Raw genomic sequence first — 18,922 nt, forward strand, 5'->3', positions numbered from 1 at the left:
GGTAATCATAATATCAATTTGGTCTGACAAGAAAGATGACTCTCCCCACCCATAATCTTCAAAAAATGTCTTATTCTTCATGACCCATAGTATTCATGGGATTTTCTTGGCAAAGATACTGGAACGGTTTGCCATTTTCTTCTGCAACGGATTAAGGCAACCTGGGGTTAAGTGATTTGTCTGGAATTATATAGCTAATGAGTGAGGTTGGATTTAATCTCAGATATTCCTGACACCAGGCCCAGCACTCTATCCACTGAGTCACTAGCTGCTTCAGCAAAGAAGGTTAGGGGACATACATTTTTTCATCATTTCCTTCTGGGCCTGAGTTGTGAACCTATCATTTTAAAGGTATAGCTTATTTGACATAGAAGCCAGGGAAGGATTATTGCCATACAAATTGTAATACTGAGGAGCTCAGATTTATCTATCTAGTATCACAAAATCATAGTTGGAAGGATTTACAGAAGCCATCTAATTTAACCTCCTACAAACAATACTTTCCCCCCAGAATAATAAATTAAAAAATGTTGGAACTTCTCATGTATCTTGTGTACAGATTTGCAGATATGGTAACATCCTAGTTAACCAGTTCCAGTCCCATAAAAAGGGGCCCCATGGAGATTCCCAAAATATAAGAAGGACATAAATTTAGTAAGAAAATAAACAAACATTTTTTAATAAGGAGCCAAGCAACTCTCTTGCAAACAAAAAACATTCTAATAAGATGTTTCTGTGCATACTGGTCCAAACAACAACAAGGAAAAGATGTCAGGTCTTCGGGAAGTACCCGTGACTTAGGGGATATAAAAACTCCAGGACACAAGGCAATGTTCAGACTTAGGTAGCTCTCTTCGTACAGCTTAAAGACTAATCGAAAGAAATAGATCAAAGATGTCTGGCAGCTGCTGCTCTGGGACTTGCACCATGGTGCCAGCCATCTCTATCTGCTCAACAGAGGTGAGCTGTGAAAGTCCTGCCATCTGCCTGACCACTGCCTGCCCAAGTCCAACCTGGCAACTGGTTAGTTGTGAAGAACCATGCAGCACCTCCCCAAGCTGTGCCCCAAGTTGCTGTGAATCCTCTTGCTGTGAGCCCAGTTGCTGCCAGCCAGTATGCTGTGAGCCTACTCCATGTGAACCATCTTGTTGTGAACCCAGTTGCTGTGAGCCCATCTGCTCTGTGTCTTCTTGTTGCCAACCAGTCTGTTCTATACAAGCTTGCTGCCAGCCTGTTTGCTGTGAGAGCAGTTCTTGTGAGCCATCTTGCTCTGTGTCAACCTGCTGCCAACCAGTGTGCTCTGTACAAGCTTGCTGCCAACCTGTTTGCTGTGAGAGCAGTTCTTGTGGGCCATCTTGCTCTGTGCCAACTTGCTGCCAACCAGTCTGCTCTGTTCCAACTTGCTGCCAGCCTGTTTGTTGTGAATCGAGTTCTTGTGTGCCATCTTGTACTGTGCCTTCTTGCTGCCCAGCCATATGCTCTGAGTCCAGTTGCTGCCAGCCAGCTTCCTGTGTGACACTGGTCTGTGAACCTGTCTGCCAACGTACCGTCTGCTGCCTACCCAGTCCTTGTGAGTCAACTTGTGTAGTCCAAGAGCCTTCTTGTTGCATTCCCAGCATCTGCTGTCAACCCACCCTTTGCCAACAAAGCGTCTGCCTTCCCAGTCCATGTCAGCCATCTTGTTACGTAGTAAAACGCTGCCAATCAGTTTCCTGCGAACCCATTTCCTGCAGACCCACTTGTGTGTCCACCTCCTGCCAACCACTCTGTTGCCGTCCTGGGTCTTCTGCCTCTGTTGTCTGCCGACCAGCTTGCTCACGACCCACTTTCTATGTACCCAGTTCCTGTAGGCCACCTTGCATCACATCTATTTCCTACCGTCCAGCTTGTTACCGCCCCATCTGTTCTTCTCCTCTTGGCTGCAGACAACCTTACCTGTCTTCTCTTTATCGTCCCAGCTGCTACCGCTCAAGCTACTCCCTACCTTTTCTGCGCAGGCCAGCCTGTGTCACTTCCATTGCTTCTCGGCCAGCATGCTGTCAACCAGTTTGCTCCGAGCCTAGCTCCCCTTCTAAGCCGACTTGTGACAAGTCCACTTCCGGACAGCCAGATGGCTCTGAGTCTACTCCCTGCAAACCAGCCGTCTCGGAGGCTAGTTCTAGTGAGCCAACAAACTCAGTGACCACTTCCTGTACTCCCACCAGCCCAACTACCTGCGAGTCAACTGCTGGCAAAGCAGAGGATGGTAAATCATCTGGCTGCTGCTCCAGATCCTGCAGGTCCAGACATTAGAAAACTTGCCTCAACGATGAAGAAAAAAGCCTCTGGCCCTATGAGTAGTTATTACATGTCTAAATTCCCCCCTTCTCTGTCCCTTACCCCATTCTGCTTATGCTACAAAATACTTATTTGAAATATCCACCTGCAATCTAGAACTCAATTTGAAGACCCAGTTAGGCATGGAAAAAAAGGGTACCTGGTATCCTTTCCCCAGGCTGCCATCAGACCATGGAGCAGTGAATGGTGTCTCTTGTCTCCTGACCTATCCCTTTCCATTTCCGAAGCTTCTTCCAGACTGTATGGTTCCCTTGAAACCTCTTTCTTGTTCATGATGTTCTTTTAGGTGTGAGAAACTTCTCTTGTTTTCAAATAAAATTGGCCAGATATTACTCTCATTACTACTCATCACTTATTCCCACGCACTTGTACTATTTCTCGACCTTCAGCAGAGCAATATGACGGGAATTAGGTTAATGGTCCTGTGGACAGGGACTTTGGAAAGAACTCCTTACAATAAAAGGAGAGTAGAGGCAATAAGAAGTTCCATTAGGCCTGGTCCATAGGAGAATAATGCTCTAATATTTCCTTTCCTAGGAAATACTTTTCATAAAGATTTCATATATTCCCTATTGTGGTATATTAATATAATGGATGAATATATTGATATTGAGATATAATAATATAGTGGATAAAATGATGAATTTGGAGTCAAGTCCAGGATTCAAATCTTGTCTCTGATCATGGATGAACATTCTTCTAAGGCTTAGTTTTCCTATCTGTTGAATGATGGGGTGAGACTAGATGTCTTTTCAGTTCTAAAGCTAATGATTAATAAGTGATAGCTATATACCACATTACTTATGAATATTATCTAGTCTAAGCCTCACATAAACATTATGATATGGTTAACATGGATGTGATTATCCAATCTCTTCTGACACCAGGTTTAGGACCACTAGACTGTATTGTCTCTAAAATTGAATTCTTCCAACAAAGATCTCTACAAGGAGCATCCTAGATGGAAGAGACATAATTATAATTACATATTGTAGAATATATAATTATAGGTATAATCAAAGCTCATTCTGCACCTCCAAATCAATTCAAGGAATATTATTAAACCCTTGCTATGTAGAATTCATTATTTGATAAAAACTGCTGGGATAATTGGAAATTAGTATGGCAGAAATTAGGCATGGACCCACACTTAACACCATATACCAAGATAAGATCAAAATGGGTCCATGACCTAGGCATAAAGAACGAGATTATAAATAAATTAGAGGAACATAGGATAGTTTATCTCTCAGACTTGTGGAGGAGAAAGAAATTTGTGACCAAAGATGAACTAGAGACCATTACTGATCACAAAAGAGAAAATTTTGATTACATCAAATTAAAAAGCCTTTGTACAAACAAAACTAATGCAAACAAGATTAGAAGGGAAGCAACAAACTGGGAAAACATCTTCACAGTTAAAGATTCTGATAAAGGCCTCATTTCCAAAATATATAGAGAACTGACTCAAATTTATAAGAAATCAAGCCATTCTCCAATTGATAAATGGTCAAAGGATATGAACAGACAATTTTCAGATGATGAAATTGAAACTATTACCACTCATATGAAAGAGTGTTCCAAATCATTATTGATCAGAGAAATGCAAATTAAGACAACTCTGAGATACCACTACACACCTGTCAGATTGGCTAAGATGACAGGAAAAAATAATGATGAATGTTGGAGGGGATGCGGGAAAACTGGGACACTGATGCATTGTTGGTGGAGTTGTGAACGAATCCAACCATTCTGGAGAGCAATCTGGAATTATGCCCAAAAAGTTATCAATTTGTGCATACCCTTTAATCCAGCAGTGTTTCTATTGGGCTTATATCCCAAAGAAATACTAAAGAAGGGAAAGGGACCTGTATGTGCCAAAATGTTTGTAGCAGCCCTATTTGTAGTGGCTAGAAACTGGAAAATGAATGGATGCCCATCAATTGGAGAATGGCTGGGTAAATTGTGGTATATGAATGTTATGGAATATTATTGTTCTGTAAGAAATGACCAGCAGGATGAATACAGAGAGGCTTGGAGAGACTTACATGAACTGATGCTAAGTGAAATGAGCAGAACCAGGAGATCATTATACACTTCGACAACGATATTGTATGAGGAGGTATTCTGATGGGAGTGGATTTCTTTGACAAAGAGACTTGAGTTTCAATTGATAAATGATGGACAGAAGCAGCCACACCCAAAGAAAGAACACTGGGAAATGAATGTGAACTATCTGCATTTTTGTTTTTCTTCCCGGGTTATTTTTTACCTTCTGAATCCAATTCTCCCTGTGCAAGAAGAGAACTGTTCAGTTCTGCAAACATATATTGTATCTAGGATATACTGCAACATATCTAACATATATAAGATTGCTTGCCATCTAGGGGAGGGGGTGGAGGGAGGGAGGGGAAAAATCGGAACAAAAACGAGTGCAAGGGATAATGTTGTAAAAAAATTACCCTGGCATGGATTCTGTCAATATAAAGTAATTATTAAATAAAATTTTTAAAAAATAAATAAACCAAAAAACCAAAACAAAACAAAAACAAAAACAAAAAACCCTTGCTATGTATAAGCTTTTGATATATGCTGGGAATTCAAAATCAAGATGAGACAGTTCTATTCTCTAGTTTATCTACTATTGGAACGTAAAACACACACACATCCATGCATAATAGAGGTAGTTATATTAACATAGGTAGGAAAAGAACATTAAGAACTGGGATTAAAAACACCATCTAGGTGGTACAGTAGATAAAGTGGAATTGAGTGTAAATATGGTCCCAGACATTTAACTACTTATATGACCTTGTGTGAATTACTTAAATGCCATCTGCCTGTTTTCCTCATCTGTAAAACAAGGATGATAATAATAGCACCTAACTCTCAGAATTATTGTGAGAACAGAATGAGATTTTTTAAAGCACTTTGCAGACTTGCTACTACTACTATTTCAACAATAATGATGACGACGACAACAACAACAACTACTACTACTACTTCTAGTGCTACTACTACCTACTATGATTATTACTACTGCTGCTGCTACTACTACTATAGTAGTATTGTTACTGTTGCTACTGCTATTGCTGCTACTACTATTATTATTATTCATCCTTCTCTTTCTCTTCTTCCTCCCCCCTTCCTCTTATAGTTCCAGAATTGATTCTTGAAAAAAAGCTAAGAGAGGGAAATCCAGGTTTGAGGGAAGCTTGTAGGAAGGTGTGGAGAAGGAAGATGGAGTAACAAATTCAGAGACAGCTTAATAGTCCAGTTTTGCTGGAATATAAAAGAATAATGGGAAGTAAGGTTAAGAAAGAGTTTAGGTTCATTGTGAAGAACTTTCCATATCAGAGGGGGAAGTTTGTATTTTATATTAGAAGCAATAGGAAGCCATAGAAAGTTTTATCAATTACATGAAAGTCTAAGACTATATGAGATGGGCACCTTAGTTGTTCTTCCCGTTTTATAGAGAACAGAGTGAAATTTTTTTTTAGCACTTTGCAAACTTGCTATTACTACTTCTACTATTTTTACTAATACTACCACAACTACTACTACTACTATTCTTCTTCTCCTTCCCCTTCCCCTTCCTCTTATGGTACAAGAACTGATTCTTGAAAAAAAGCTAAGAGACAGAGGATTAAGTGAAATCCAGGTTTGAGGGAAACTTGGAAGGCATGGAGAAAGGAGATAATGTGACAAGTTCAGGAGACAGCTTAATAGTCTAGTTTGTCTGGAATATAAGAGGAATAATGGGAAGTAAGGGTTAGGAGATGGGTTAGGGTCATTTTGAAGGACTTTCTATATTGGAGGGAAGAGTTTGGATTTTATCTTAGTGGTAATAGGAAACTTTATAAAGTTTTATCAGTTAGGTGAAGGTCTAGGACTATATGAGATGGGCACCTTAGGTATTCTCCCTATTTTACAGATAGGAAGTTGAGACTCCAAGAAGTTAGGACAGAAAAAGGGAAAATGAATTGCAAAACTTGTTATATGCTACTGAGTGATACAGGTCCTGGGGTTTGCTACTGCTTCTTCTCATGGCAATATGGTAGACTAATCTTATCTTAACTTGGCATAGAACCCTCTTTAGGACCAAGGAACTTTCTTGGAAGGGCAAAGGTTTAAGAAATGGACAGAATTTAATTTACTCCATTGACTCCTCCTAAGAAGAATGCAAGAAGAATGTTTGAAAGGCCTGAGGGTCAGAATGCTAATTCCAGGAGTCCTTGGATAATATGTTGGTTGTCCTTGGTCCTCAGTAAATCACAGCTTCCCTCTCCATAAAAATCAGAGAATGAATATACATATAATCGGGGTTGAGAGGTCACACAGTGGGAGGAAGGATGATGAAAACAGGGTAATGCTAAGAAATGAGAATCTGGCGAATTGTCTTTGTTGTTCTCAAGATTATCTATCATCTATCTGTCTGTCTGTCTGTCTGTCTATCCATCCACCCATTTAATCTTGAATTTAGAGAAGTCTAGCATTTAGGGGTAGATGGGATTCTGATCCAGGTGTCTCATACAGAGGAGGAAACCTAAGATCATATAAAGGAAGATCACAAGGATAGTAAGTGACAAATCAAATATGCGAACCCAGGTCCTTTCTTCTCATTCCAAATCCCATGCTTTCTCTAACATATTACTTTAGGAAAAAAAAAAACCATTGTTCTTCTCTTTGAGTGTTTCTTAAAAAAAAAAAAAAATTGGACGTTAAGTGCCAACTATCTGCCAGCCACTATTCTAAGCACTTTACAAACATTAACTCATGTGATCCTCATCACAAGCTGGAGAGATAAATGCTGTTATTATTCTCCATTTTTTCAGATTAGGGAACTGAGGAGGACAAAGATTAAGGACCTTGCTCAGGTTCCTCAGCTAGTAAGTTATCCAATTCACTTACATGCCATGGCATCACCTCCCTGACATAATTGTCCTCTTCTTAAATGAAGGATAAAACAACAACAACAATCTGCAGCTGAGTTTGAATTCAGGTTTTTCTGACTTCAGGCCAAGTACTCTTATACACAGTGTTACCTCAAATTGCCTCAAGTGATTAGATCACATTAAACAGGAAATCTCTTGAGCAGGAGAGGTAAATTCTGGAAGGGGAATCAACTGAAGAAAGTGGGTTAGTCAGATGCACCAACATGTCCTCTCCTGTCTTTTCCAACTGTTGTTCAGTTTTTTTCGGTTGTGTCCACCTTTTATTGAATCCATTTGGGGTTTCCTTGGTAAAGAATGGTTTTACATTTCCTTCTCCAAATCGTTTTGCATATGAGGAAACTGAGGCAAACAAGGTTAAGTGGGTTGTCTAGGGTCTTACAATTAGGAAGTGTCTAAGGCTAGATTTCAACTAGGAAGAGTTTTCCTGACTCTAGGCCAAGCTCTCTGTACACTATGGCATCATCTAGACATCTTTTCTGCTATCTCTGAGCATAAGTAAAAGAATTTAAGCATTGACCAGGCAATCCCCAAACTTCAAAACCCTCTCCTCAAGGAGAGCCCAACCAAGAATAAGGAGGCAGTGGTCCCAGTGTGCTCCAGCCTGATCAGATCACACCTGCACTTCTGCATTCAGTTTTAAACATCACATTCTGAGGAAGGCACTGGTAAGCTTGAGAGCATCCAGAGGAGTAGAAGCAGACTCATCAAAGACCATGAGCTCATGGCTTCTGAGGATAAGTTGAAGAACCTGAGGATGCATAACCCAGAGAATGAAAGACTTTGGGGAGTAGCAAATGTCTCCAAGAACTTGAATTATTGTGACTAAGAATTGAGATTTCACTTGTTCTGTCTGCTCTCTGCCTAAGAGTAGTGGGTGGAAATTTAGATTCGGTATAAGGATAAGCTTTCAAATGCAGACAAGTGGTATTGTGGAAATCATGTCATGCATTGAGTCAGGAATAACTTGGGTTTGAATTCTGTCTCTGCCATTTATTTGTTAGCTCTGAACCCCTGGGCACGTCATGTGATTTCTCAGCCACAGTTTCTGCATCTGTAGAATAAGAATCATCTCAGCACTCACATCACAGGGTTGAGATGAGGACCAAATGAGTGCTTTGTAAATCTTAAAGTGCATTTTTAATGCTGGCAATTAGAGAAATCTTGGAGTTTTCATTTCAGCGAAGTACTTCAAATAAAAAATCAATGATTCCCCCTTCCCCCCTTTCCCTCCCCCCACCCTCCCCGCTGCTTTTTTTAACTGGGTGTGCCACAGAGGAGATTTTTATTTAGGTATTGGTTGGCTTAGTTGATCACTGGGGTAACTTCCAATTCTGAAATACTCTGACCTTGGGAACAGAGAGAATCCTGAAAGAAGAAGGGAATTTTCATTTTCTTTGGCATCTCATTAGGTTCATTCTGATTTCCTCCTGACTCTGGTACAGGAGGCAAGATTTTGCTTCAAGGCAGCATCAGTGGTTAAGGGCAAACATTCCAGGAAGAGGAGGGAGTGACACTTGCTTAGGTATGAATGGGGGTGCAGCCCTGATGAGAGGTTAGCTCACATTCTGTTCCTTTTCGGGTGAGGAACTCAGCTCTTAAATGGGACAGCTGAGTTTGAGGGCTAGCGCACTCTGACCCTAAATTTAGCTGAGAAGGCTCCAAACCCACTGGACAAGTTTTCTTTAAGTGGGGCCAACACTTCTGAGGCCAATGAAGCGTACTAATCAGCTGTTTGTATGTATGTGGAACCTAAATAATAACAAGGAAGAGATGCCCTAGACCATGCCCATATGACGTGAGGATAGACTATAAAAGCTACAGGGTATAAGGGACCTTAGACGCAGCTCATTCACTTCTTGAACCAATTTAGCCACCAACATATCTCTTAACATTATGACTGATAGCTGTTGTCTCAGAACCTGCCAAGCCATTCCATCTGCACCTACCATCCCTTTCTATTCCAATGGTGGCTCCTATGGAAAAGCTATCTGCCTCCCTAGTTCCTGCCAAGGCAAAACGTGGCAACTGGTTACCTGCCAAGAAAACTGCCAGTCATCTGGCTGCAACTTGAATTGTCCTGAACCTACATGCTGTGAGCGTCCATCTTGCCAACTAACTTGCCTTCCATCAACATCTCGCGTGGGTTTTGTCTGCCAACCCATTTGTAATAGTGCTAGGTGCTGTGAAACCAGTGGTGGTCAGTCAGCTTGCATCATCAGCAGCTGTCCACCCCCTTGCTCTGAATCTAACTCCTGCCAATCAACTTGTGATGCTGCTCCCTGCCAACCAGCTTCCTGTCAGGAAGCTATGTGTGTGACCAGATCATGTTCATCATCTTGCTGCCGAGCAACAGGCTGTGAGACCAGTTCCTGCCAGCCCATCTGCTCTGAATCCACTTCTTATCCTCAGATGTCCTGTCAGCCAGCTGTCTGCATGCCTAGCTCCTGCCAACCAACTTCTTGTCAGATAAGTTCATGCCAACCAACTAACTGTGAAGGCCAGTCCTGTAGACCAACATACTATCAGCCTGTTTACTTTCTCAGCTCTTGCCAACCAATTGCTTACATGCCTGCTTCCTGTCAGCCATCTTTTTGTATTCCTAACACTTACAAACAAACTTACTGTGTGCCTTTGTCCTTCCAGTCCTTTTATTGCCAGCCATCTTCTTGTATGTCTTATGTTTGCCAGCCAAGCAGCTGCCAACCCAAATGCTCTGTGCAGAATTCCTGTAACCCAGTCTGTGGAACTTCTGTCTCGTGCCAACCAACTCCCTGTATGCCCCTTTCCTGCAAAGGGGATGGATGCAAATCTACTTCTTTCCAGCCAGCTTGCTGTGTGACTGGTTCTGAAAAACCATCTAGCTGTGGCATTGATTACTGCCAATCCACTTACCCAGGTTCTTGCAAAACAAGTAGCCGCCTGCTCAGATCCTGCCGACCCAAAAGCTATGTAACCAACATCCGCAAAACTACCTATTGCTAATGGAGAAGACTGCCTGATCTGAGAAGCTGAGTCTGCCCATCAACACATTGCTGCATTGCTTGTGTCTTATTTCTTGGTATACAGCAAATTTTTCCAAGTGTATATTTCTATTATTTACCAGCTATGCCATGTATACTCTTTGATTCCAAGCCTGAAAGTCTCTGCAGGCATTGACTAGGTATTGGAAATAGCGGCTAGGAAATGATTTTCTTAAAACACAGAGAAAGACACTGGGCAACAATGGGTGAAACTATGTCCTGCATTTCTTGATGCTATCAATTTTGCTTCAGCAAATGATCTTCCTTGGGTTCTTTACTCTTCAAAAATCAACTTGCTGTCTTTGTTAGTAATAGTTAATAAATGTAATAGTTTAAGCAGCAAATGTCATTCTCATGGTTCTTCACTGATTACAATCTATTCTCTTCACTATATTTCCCCTATATTTCATTTCAGCTTGATAGCCCTGGGTTCACAGCTTTAGGTTTAATAATTTAAATGTCTAAATTTCTTTAAGATTTACATATAAGATTAGGTTGTGCAGTGGATAGAATGCTTGGCTTGTGGTCAGAAAGACCTGAGTTCAAATCCAGCTCCACTACTTATTGATTGTATGTCTCTGGGCAAGTCATTTAACTCATTGCCTTGAGAAGAAAATGGCACACCACTCCAGTATCTTGACCAAGAAAATATGGTATTGGCATGCTATGGTCAACAGGGTCATGAAGAGTTAGATGTATCTGAATGACTGAACAAGAACAACCATGTGAAATGAATTGTTAAAACATTATTATTTCAATCTTAGAATTTAAGAACCTAAAGTTTGTAACAATTACAACTTGTCCATGCTCAAACAGCTAATAATTCAAAAACTTGACTATAAATTTGGTGTTCTTGAACACTATACCATAATACCTATTCTGTGAGTTCTATGGTCATCTATTTTCTGTCTGCTTTTACTTATATCATTGATGATATAGTTTTCTTGATGTTCAAATCACCACGACATTCTTCTTATCAAAATACCACTTTGTTTCCCTATTGTTCTTGACGTACACATAGATACTCTGTACTCTGGGGCTTCAAAATTTGGCACAACCACTTATCTCATACTATTCTTTATATATATTCACAAAAGCTTATTTCAAAATGATTATAATTTGATAGCACTTTCCTCAATATTTAGAAACATTCTCAATTTCATTTTTAAATACTTGCTGGATATCTCTTTATAATATCAGGACCTTAGGTGCTCCCTATCCCAGACCTTCCCCATTTCTATTGATGACACTACCATCCTCCCAGTTATCTAGTCAATTTCCTTTGATTTTTCATTCTATTCTATCCTCCAGTTCCAACCCTTATATATTAAGAAGATCTACTCTGATCCTTTTGCTCCTTCACTGTAGTCCACATTGCTACCCCTAGAAGCCATGTTCATTGTACCTCTCTTTTGAACTTATCTTTTCCATTCAAAACAAAAAAAAAGTTGAGAGCCAGATTCTCTGAAGGACAGTCTATTCCCTTTGTTCATGTGATTATACCTGTGGGAGGGCTCTATTTCTTCCCTTCATACACCTGTCCTCTGCATACTATAGTTCCTCTCCCCCAACTGTCCCCAAGTTAAAAAAAATCTATTTTGGGTTTTCTAAGTACATTGTATATTTTTAGATGAAAGTAGCTGTATATTTAAAACCAGATTCCTGAGCACTTAGTATAATACCTTACACCCATGTGATCCTTTAATTTCATAGATTGAGAACTATAATGACCCATAGAAGTCACAGTGTCCTTCACTTTATAAAGAGGCAAATGACATGCCTAGAGTCACACAAAGTGTCCTTACTTGAGGTCTGTGGCTCTATCCACTATGATCTCTAGCTTTGTTGTTGTTGGATATTTCAATCCCATCTTCATGATGCCATTTGGGGTCTTCTTGCCAAAAATACCGAGTTTGTCATTTCTTTCTCTAGCTCATTTTACAAACTAGGGCACTGAGGCAAACAGGATTAAGTGACGTGTCCAGGTCATACACTACAAATGGCTGAGGTCAAATTTGAATTCAGGTCCTCCTGACTCCACAGTCAGTGATCCAACCACTGTGGCACCTAGCTGTCCAGGAATGACATCTAGGTAGCTATCTTAAGCACTAAGTAGATGTTTAATAAACTCTTAATGAGTTGTTGGTGTATTACGTTTGTGTAGCTTCAAATAGAAATCTCTACTTGAAGTTCAAGATGAACTAAGCGGAGAGAATGTGCCTGAGTGCTCCAAATCTATACTTTACACTTAACTTATGCATGGATGTGATAAACAGGAATAGATGAAAATGGAGTGGTGGGCAGAAAGTGGGAGAGTTGAGAAGTTATGGGATAATGGAAGGGAAGAAGAGTGATTGAACTCCAAAGAACATGGAAACCAGTAAGTTACTGGAATTCAGAGATATAGGAGAGAATAGATTTGGTGGTTCATTCTATCACAGATGGAGCTAGTGAATGAAAAATCATAAGGAGATTCAGATGGTTTAGGGAGGAGAGTAGCTTTATCCACAAGCAAAATGTGAACCTGCATGGTGTGAATTCAAGGATACATAGAACACCACTCCTCAGATAACTACTTAATCTATTCTCTAATGACTAGAATTCCTTTTAAAAGAGACAAAGCAATAATCTATGTTTCACAACTGGTTCACCAAAAAAGTATGCAGAACGTATTTTAAATTTTATTTGAATTATTAACATTTTCTCTATAACTTTTTTTTTAACCTGAGACAATTGGGGTTAAGTGACTTGCCCAGGGTCACACAGCTAGGATGTATTAAGTATCAGAGGCCAGATTTGAACTCAGGTCTTCCTGACTTCAGAGCTAGCACTCAATCCACTGCACCAACTACCTGCCCCCTCTCCATGACTTTCTTATGATAATCAACAAAACAATATATGTTGTGTAGCATGTGACAATTTCCAAGGAGTAAATTCTCACAAAGAAAATTTAACAGCTCTCAAGAAAGCATGTAATATGTGTCTCTCCCATACATTGGGGCAAAGTCACAACTGGCTTTTGTAATAAGACTTAAAGTGAAGACAGAGGTAATAATATTGACAGAGCTAACATTTTAAACTCATGCTAAGGTGTAAATGACTAGTACTAGAACACAAGGATCATAGACTTAAAAGTTAAAAGGATTTTAAAGGTTCTTTTTGTCCAATTCCTTAAATTTAAAGTTGAGGCAACTGGAGTTTGGAGAACTTAAATGATTTACATCAAGGCACACAAGTGTCAAACCAATTCCTGAAAGGAGGTTTTGATAGAAAAAGGAGAGAAATAGTCATGTATCATATGCCAGAAAGTAATAATAGTTAGCATTTATATAATTCCTTATGTAAAAATATTTACATAAGAAACTACTTTTTTATAGCTATATATTGTGTCAATTATATATTATGTAATATTAAAGTGCCTTCAAGATACCGTACAAACATTACCTTATCTTATTTTCATAATAACCCTGTAAAGTAGGCACTTTTATTACCTCCATTTTACAGATGAGAAATTGAGGCTGAGAGTGGTTAAATGATTTACCTAGAGTAACACGACTAGCAAGTATCTAAATTTCATATATATAAATGTATATAATTTTTCTCTCTTGTCTCTATATATCTACATATATTTTTGTCTGTGTTTTTCTACATAAAGAAAGAGAATGTGTATATGTGTGTAAATGTTTGTATACAAGAAAAGAAAGTGAGAGAATATATGTACGTATATGAGTGAGTAAAAAAAGCAAGAGAGCATATACATGTGTGAGTGTGGATATGTGTTTGTATAAAGAGCAAGAAAAAGACTCTCTATATGTATTTTATTGTATATGTGTGTGTATAGAAATATATACTCAACTATATATATGTACATGAGTGTGTGTATATAAGAATGGGTGAACCTATACACATACATATATTTATGTATAAGTTTATGTGTATAAAAAGTGAAAGAGGCTATATGTGTATGTAAATATATATAGGTGCATATGTTTGTATATAAAGAAAGAATGAGAGAGTATATATACAGTATGTATATGCATGTGTTTGAATTAAGAATGAGAGAGCCTATAAATGCGTGTATATAAAGAGTGAGCGAGAGCACATAACACATAAACACACATATATGTGTATACCTATTATATCTATATCTCTATATCTTTATAGATATATGTACACATGGCTGTGTGTATGTATAAAGAGAGAGAACATTATATGTGTGTGTGTGTGTGTGTAAAGAATGAAAGAGACTATATAAAATACATATATGTGTATGTGTGTACACACACATATACCCATATACTCAGTGTGTGCATAAAGAATGAGTATATGTGTGTAAGAGTGAGAGAACCTATGCATTCATGTGTGTAAAGAGAGCACATAATGAGAGAGAGCCTACTTGTGTATGTGTATATGTGTATAAAGAGATCCTATCTAAATCCATATATATATATAATATATAGGTGTTTGTACAAAGAAAGAGAGCTTATATACATCCACGTATATACCAATGTATATGTGTGTATGTGGGTGTGTATAAAGAGTGAGATAGTCTATATATTTATGTTAGAATCCTAGGGCAAACTCACTGGAATTGGTAGAAACAATGCTTGAGTTTACACCTTTGAGAATTCACACTTGGCTCACACACTGGAGTTCACAAGTACGGGAGATACACAGAACTTTGTAACTTTGTGAATTCACACCTCCCACTCTGGGAGGAAGAGTTAACCTTTGGGTTCACACCTTTAAGAGATCATATATAAGAAGTTCTTAGAGCTTCAGTCAGTCAGCCAGTTCAGAAGATTGTCAGGAGTTGGAGTTGAGTTAGAGGCAGAAGCTGGCAGAGGCAAAAGACTAGCAACGAGAACTCTTGGAACCAAACAAAACTCAAGCCAGTCAGTTTGGGAGACTGACAAGCTAGAGACTGCAGTCGGGCAGAATGAAGGATTTGGAGGAATAGAACCAAGATTAAGAGGGAGCTGGAGGTGACAAAGGATAAGCTGCAAGAGCTCTTGGAACCAAGCAGAGAGATAGGCCTCTAAGAAAATTAACCAGGCTGTTTTGGAAGAGACAATAAAAGACTGTGTTTTAATCCCTGGCTACATTTGAGGTGATTATTACGCTGAACTGAAACTAAGGCTGCCTCCAGAAAACCTCCCTAAGAAATCTGCCCACAGAGAACAATCATATTATAGAAAAAGAAGAAGAACATTACATATTTATGTATATATGTGTGTATAAAAAACAAAGTGAGCCCATATATACATACATACACATATATACATACATATATACATACATGTACAAATGTATGGGTGTGTGAAGAATGAGAGCACAAATATGTGTGTGTGTGCATAAAAAGCAAGAGAACACCTAGATATACAGAATGTACATATGTGTATAAGAAAGATCAAGAGCCTGTGTACACATATATGTATGCATGCATATATATGCATGTGTACATAAAGGGTGAGAGAGAGAATATATTTGTGTGTGTATATGTGTTTGGATAAATAAAGCAAGAGAGCATGTCTGTACAAATATGTATAGATATATGTATATAGATATAAATATGTATAGGTGTGTATATAAGGAAAGAGCAAGTGAGGGAGAGGGATATTTTATGTGAGTGTGTATAAAAAGCTAGAACACCCACATTCATATGTATATATAAGTTGGTATAAAGAGCAAGAGAGAGTATACATGTGTGTGTGTATATAGAGTGAGAGATTCTCTTTCTGTGTGTGTATTCACACATATGTATACACACACACCTCTATACCCCACTCATATATGTGTATATGTATAAAGAAGGGGTGTGAGCTAGAGCCTATGTGTGTGTGTAGAGAAAGAATAAAGAGTACATGTGTGTGTGTATAAAGAGTGAGAGAGCCTATCTATATGTATATGTGTATAAAGAAAAAGCACATGCATGAGAGCTATATGTGTGTGTATGTTTGTATAGAAAAAGAGTGAGAGCTTACACATATAAGTACATGTGTGTATCTAAAGAAAGAATGAGAGCCTCTATGTATATGTATGTATATAAAGAAAAAGCACATATATGAGAACCTATATGTGTGTGTATGTATTGTATGTGTGTGTAGGAAGGAGAATGATAACCTGTACATATATGTGTATAAAGAATGAGAGCCTATATATGTGTGTATGTAAAGAATGAGAGAAAGAGCCTATATATGTATATATTTATATGTGTGTATTAAGAGAAAAAAAGTCTAATCCCCTTACCTCCTCCCCCTCCCCTCTCACCTATCTAGATCTGAGGAACTTCCTCACCTGATTATTTATATTTAAGCTAACTTTCGTGTCTCTGTAGTATGTGTCCCTGTAATTTGTGCCCTGAATTCCCAATCCTACAATAAAGTTGTGTCTGGGATGCTAAATGACTAGCCGAGTGTAGCTTAGGAAATGACTCATTATCAAAGAATGGAAAGGGGGAAAATGTTTAAAGTATTTCTGTCTCTAGAAGTTATAGATAAGGTATGGGGGGAGGAGAAGTGCAGGATTTGAAAATGGATAATGTGGCTTCAAGACCCTTCAAATATAGTTATTAGCTGTGTGTTTGCAGGTATTATTGACCTGTGAAATGAAGATAAAAATAATTATACTACTTATCTCCTAAAGTATTTGTGAGAGAAGCTTTTTGTGAATTGCAAAATGCTGTGTAAATTGGAGGAATTATTATTATTAGTGTTAATAATAACTGTTCCAGCTGGATGGAATCCAGTCCAACAACCTCATTTTACAGATGAGAGAACTCAGGAAGGGCTTTACCTTTAAGAGGGAACTCCCCTGCCTCACTCTAAGTTGCCTCCACTCAAGTGAGGGTGACAGAAATGACTGGTAGGAAAATTGAGGCCATCCATTAAATTATTCCTATTGTTTCTACTGCTTGTCCTCACTCTAATCAGTTTCCAAGTCTTGTCTATTTCCAAAACAGCTCATTACTTTTCTAATTCCTTGGACAAATCATGTCAACATTAAAAATAATTGATCAACCAATTGACAACCAAAACTTCATTTTCGGAAGTTAGGCTTTTTATCTGTTAACATGGTATATAACATGGTTTACTGTCCCGTGACTCAGTTTCTGGGGAAAAGGAGACAGTGTGATACAGAAAGACTTCTGAACTGAGAGACAGGAGACTTAGGATCAATGACTGGTTCTATTAATTATAAGCTTTGTGACTTTAGGCAGGTCACTTCGCATATGTGAGCCTATGTTTCATTATCGATGAAATGAGACCATTGGACTAGATGCCCTCTAAAGTCCATTCCAGCTCTACAAAAGTATATATAATTCTATGTGGTACAGAAGAAAGAGCACTGGTTCTAGAGTCATTAGGACCTGAATTTGTCCTGCCTCTGATCAGTCCTGCCTCTGATGATTATTATTTGTATATCCTTAGACAAAGCACAAAATCTATCCTGGCCTTGGTTTTCTCAGATGTTAAGTGAGGGAGCCTCTGAGATCCATTCCAAATTCTCTAAATTACTATAATTGACTGTATGGGGCGGCAATTGAGAAAAACTAATAACCACAATTTGAAACTTTTCCAACCTTGCTATTAATTGTGCTTCTTTTCAAACTCTTATGTTATTATATATGTCTGAAGAATATGTCAGGGAGCTTTGACAATTTAATTCAACAAGTATTCATTAAGTGCTAATTATGTACACTGTGGCAGGTGTTGGATATAGATTAAATGATGCAAAATTCCTGCCTGCTAGGAATTTATAATCTAATGGATAGAAATGTAACATGGACATTAGAAGCACAATGAAGCTGAACATGAGAGATATAAGGAGAGGCCCAAAAAAGATATTAGCAAAAATCTGAGAAGGGTGAAGTCATTTTCCAGAAGGATGGCGATTTTTTTTTCACTTGGGATGTTTTATTTTGCATTTCTTATATTATCCAGTTTCACATTCTTATAGAATCAGCAATGATAACAGCACCTATTCTTCAAAATCTGAATATGAGCAAGATAGCAGTAAGCAGCAATATGACATATGCTCACAAAAATAAAGTAAAATTGCAAAATTTGTTTCTTAGATTTTTAAAAAATTAATTCTTGATAAAAATGTTTATCACAAAAGAACAAAATCTTCTTTCTTTAATCTTCAAACTAAACATTAACTTATATGATTAGCCACTTTTTTTTGTTAATTGAACAGAAACACACATGAAATCCTTATCCTTTGTGGTGTATAAAGATAACCTTTGTTACACATGGTTTTTTTTTTTTTTTTGGTTATTTGGAAATTCAGAAAGGATGCTAGCAATTGGCAAGATGGGGAAGGGTATATGCTCCATTAGCAAGTGGAGAGGAGGAACAGAAAGTAGAGAGGAAAACTATCAAGGAGAAAATACTACAAGTAGCCAGAAAGAAACAATTTAAATATCAAGGAGTCACAATTAGGGTTATATAGAACCTAGTGGCTTCAAAGATCAAAGGACCTAGAACATGATGATATTCTGGAGGGCAAAGGACTGGAACTGCAACCAAGAATCAACTACCCAGCAAAAGTAAGCATTATCTTTTAGGGGAAAAGATGGCCATTCAATGAAGTAGGGAATTTTCAATT

At 38.4% G+C, this 18,922-nt stretch overlaps 2 protein-coding genes across 2 annotated transcripts; both read left to right on the plus strand.

Annotated features, from left to right (window-relative positions):
• The first annotated feature begins 830 nt into the window (after positions 1-830).
• LOC127558790 (keratin-associated protein 16-1) lies at positions 831-2,658 on the plus strand. Its single transcript, XM_051992100.1, has one exon. It carries the CDS (start codon positions 895-897, stop codon positions 2,290-2,292), a length of 1,398 nt encoding a protein of 465 aa, XP_051848060.1. The 5' UTR covers positions 831-894; the 3' UTR covers positions 2,293-2,658.
• A 6,510-nt stretch (positions 2,659-9,168) lies between these two features.
• Positions 9,169-10,656, plus strand: KRTAP29-1 (keratin associated like protein 29-1). The gene has a single exon (XM_051992101.1). It carries the CDS (start codon positions 9,186-9,188, stop codon positions 10,272-10,274), a length of 1,089 nt encoding a protein of 362 aa, XP_051848061.1. The 5' UTR covers positions 9,169-9,185; the 3' UTR covers positions 10,275-10,656.
• Positions 10,657-18,922: the final 8,266 nt, after the last annotated feature.

This window comes from Antechinus flavipes, chromosome 4 (genome assembly GCF_016432865.1).
Source record: "Antechinus flavipes isolate AdamAnt ecotype Samford, QLD, Australia chromosome 4, AdamAnt_v2, whole genome shotgun sequence".
NCBI classification, from domain to species: domain Eukaryota; kingdom Metazoa; phylum Chordata; class Mammalia; order Dasyuromorphia; family Dasyuridae; genus Antechinus; species Antechinus flavipes.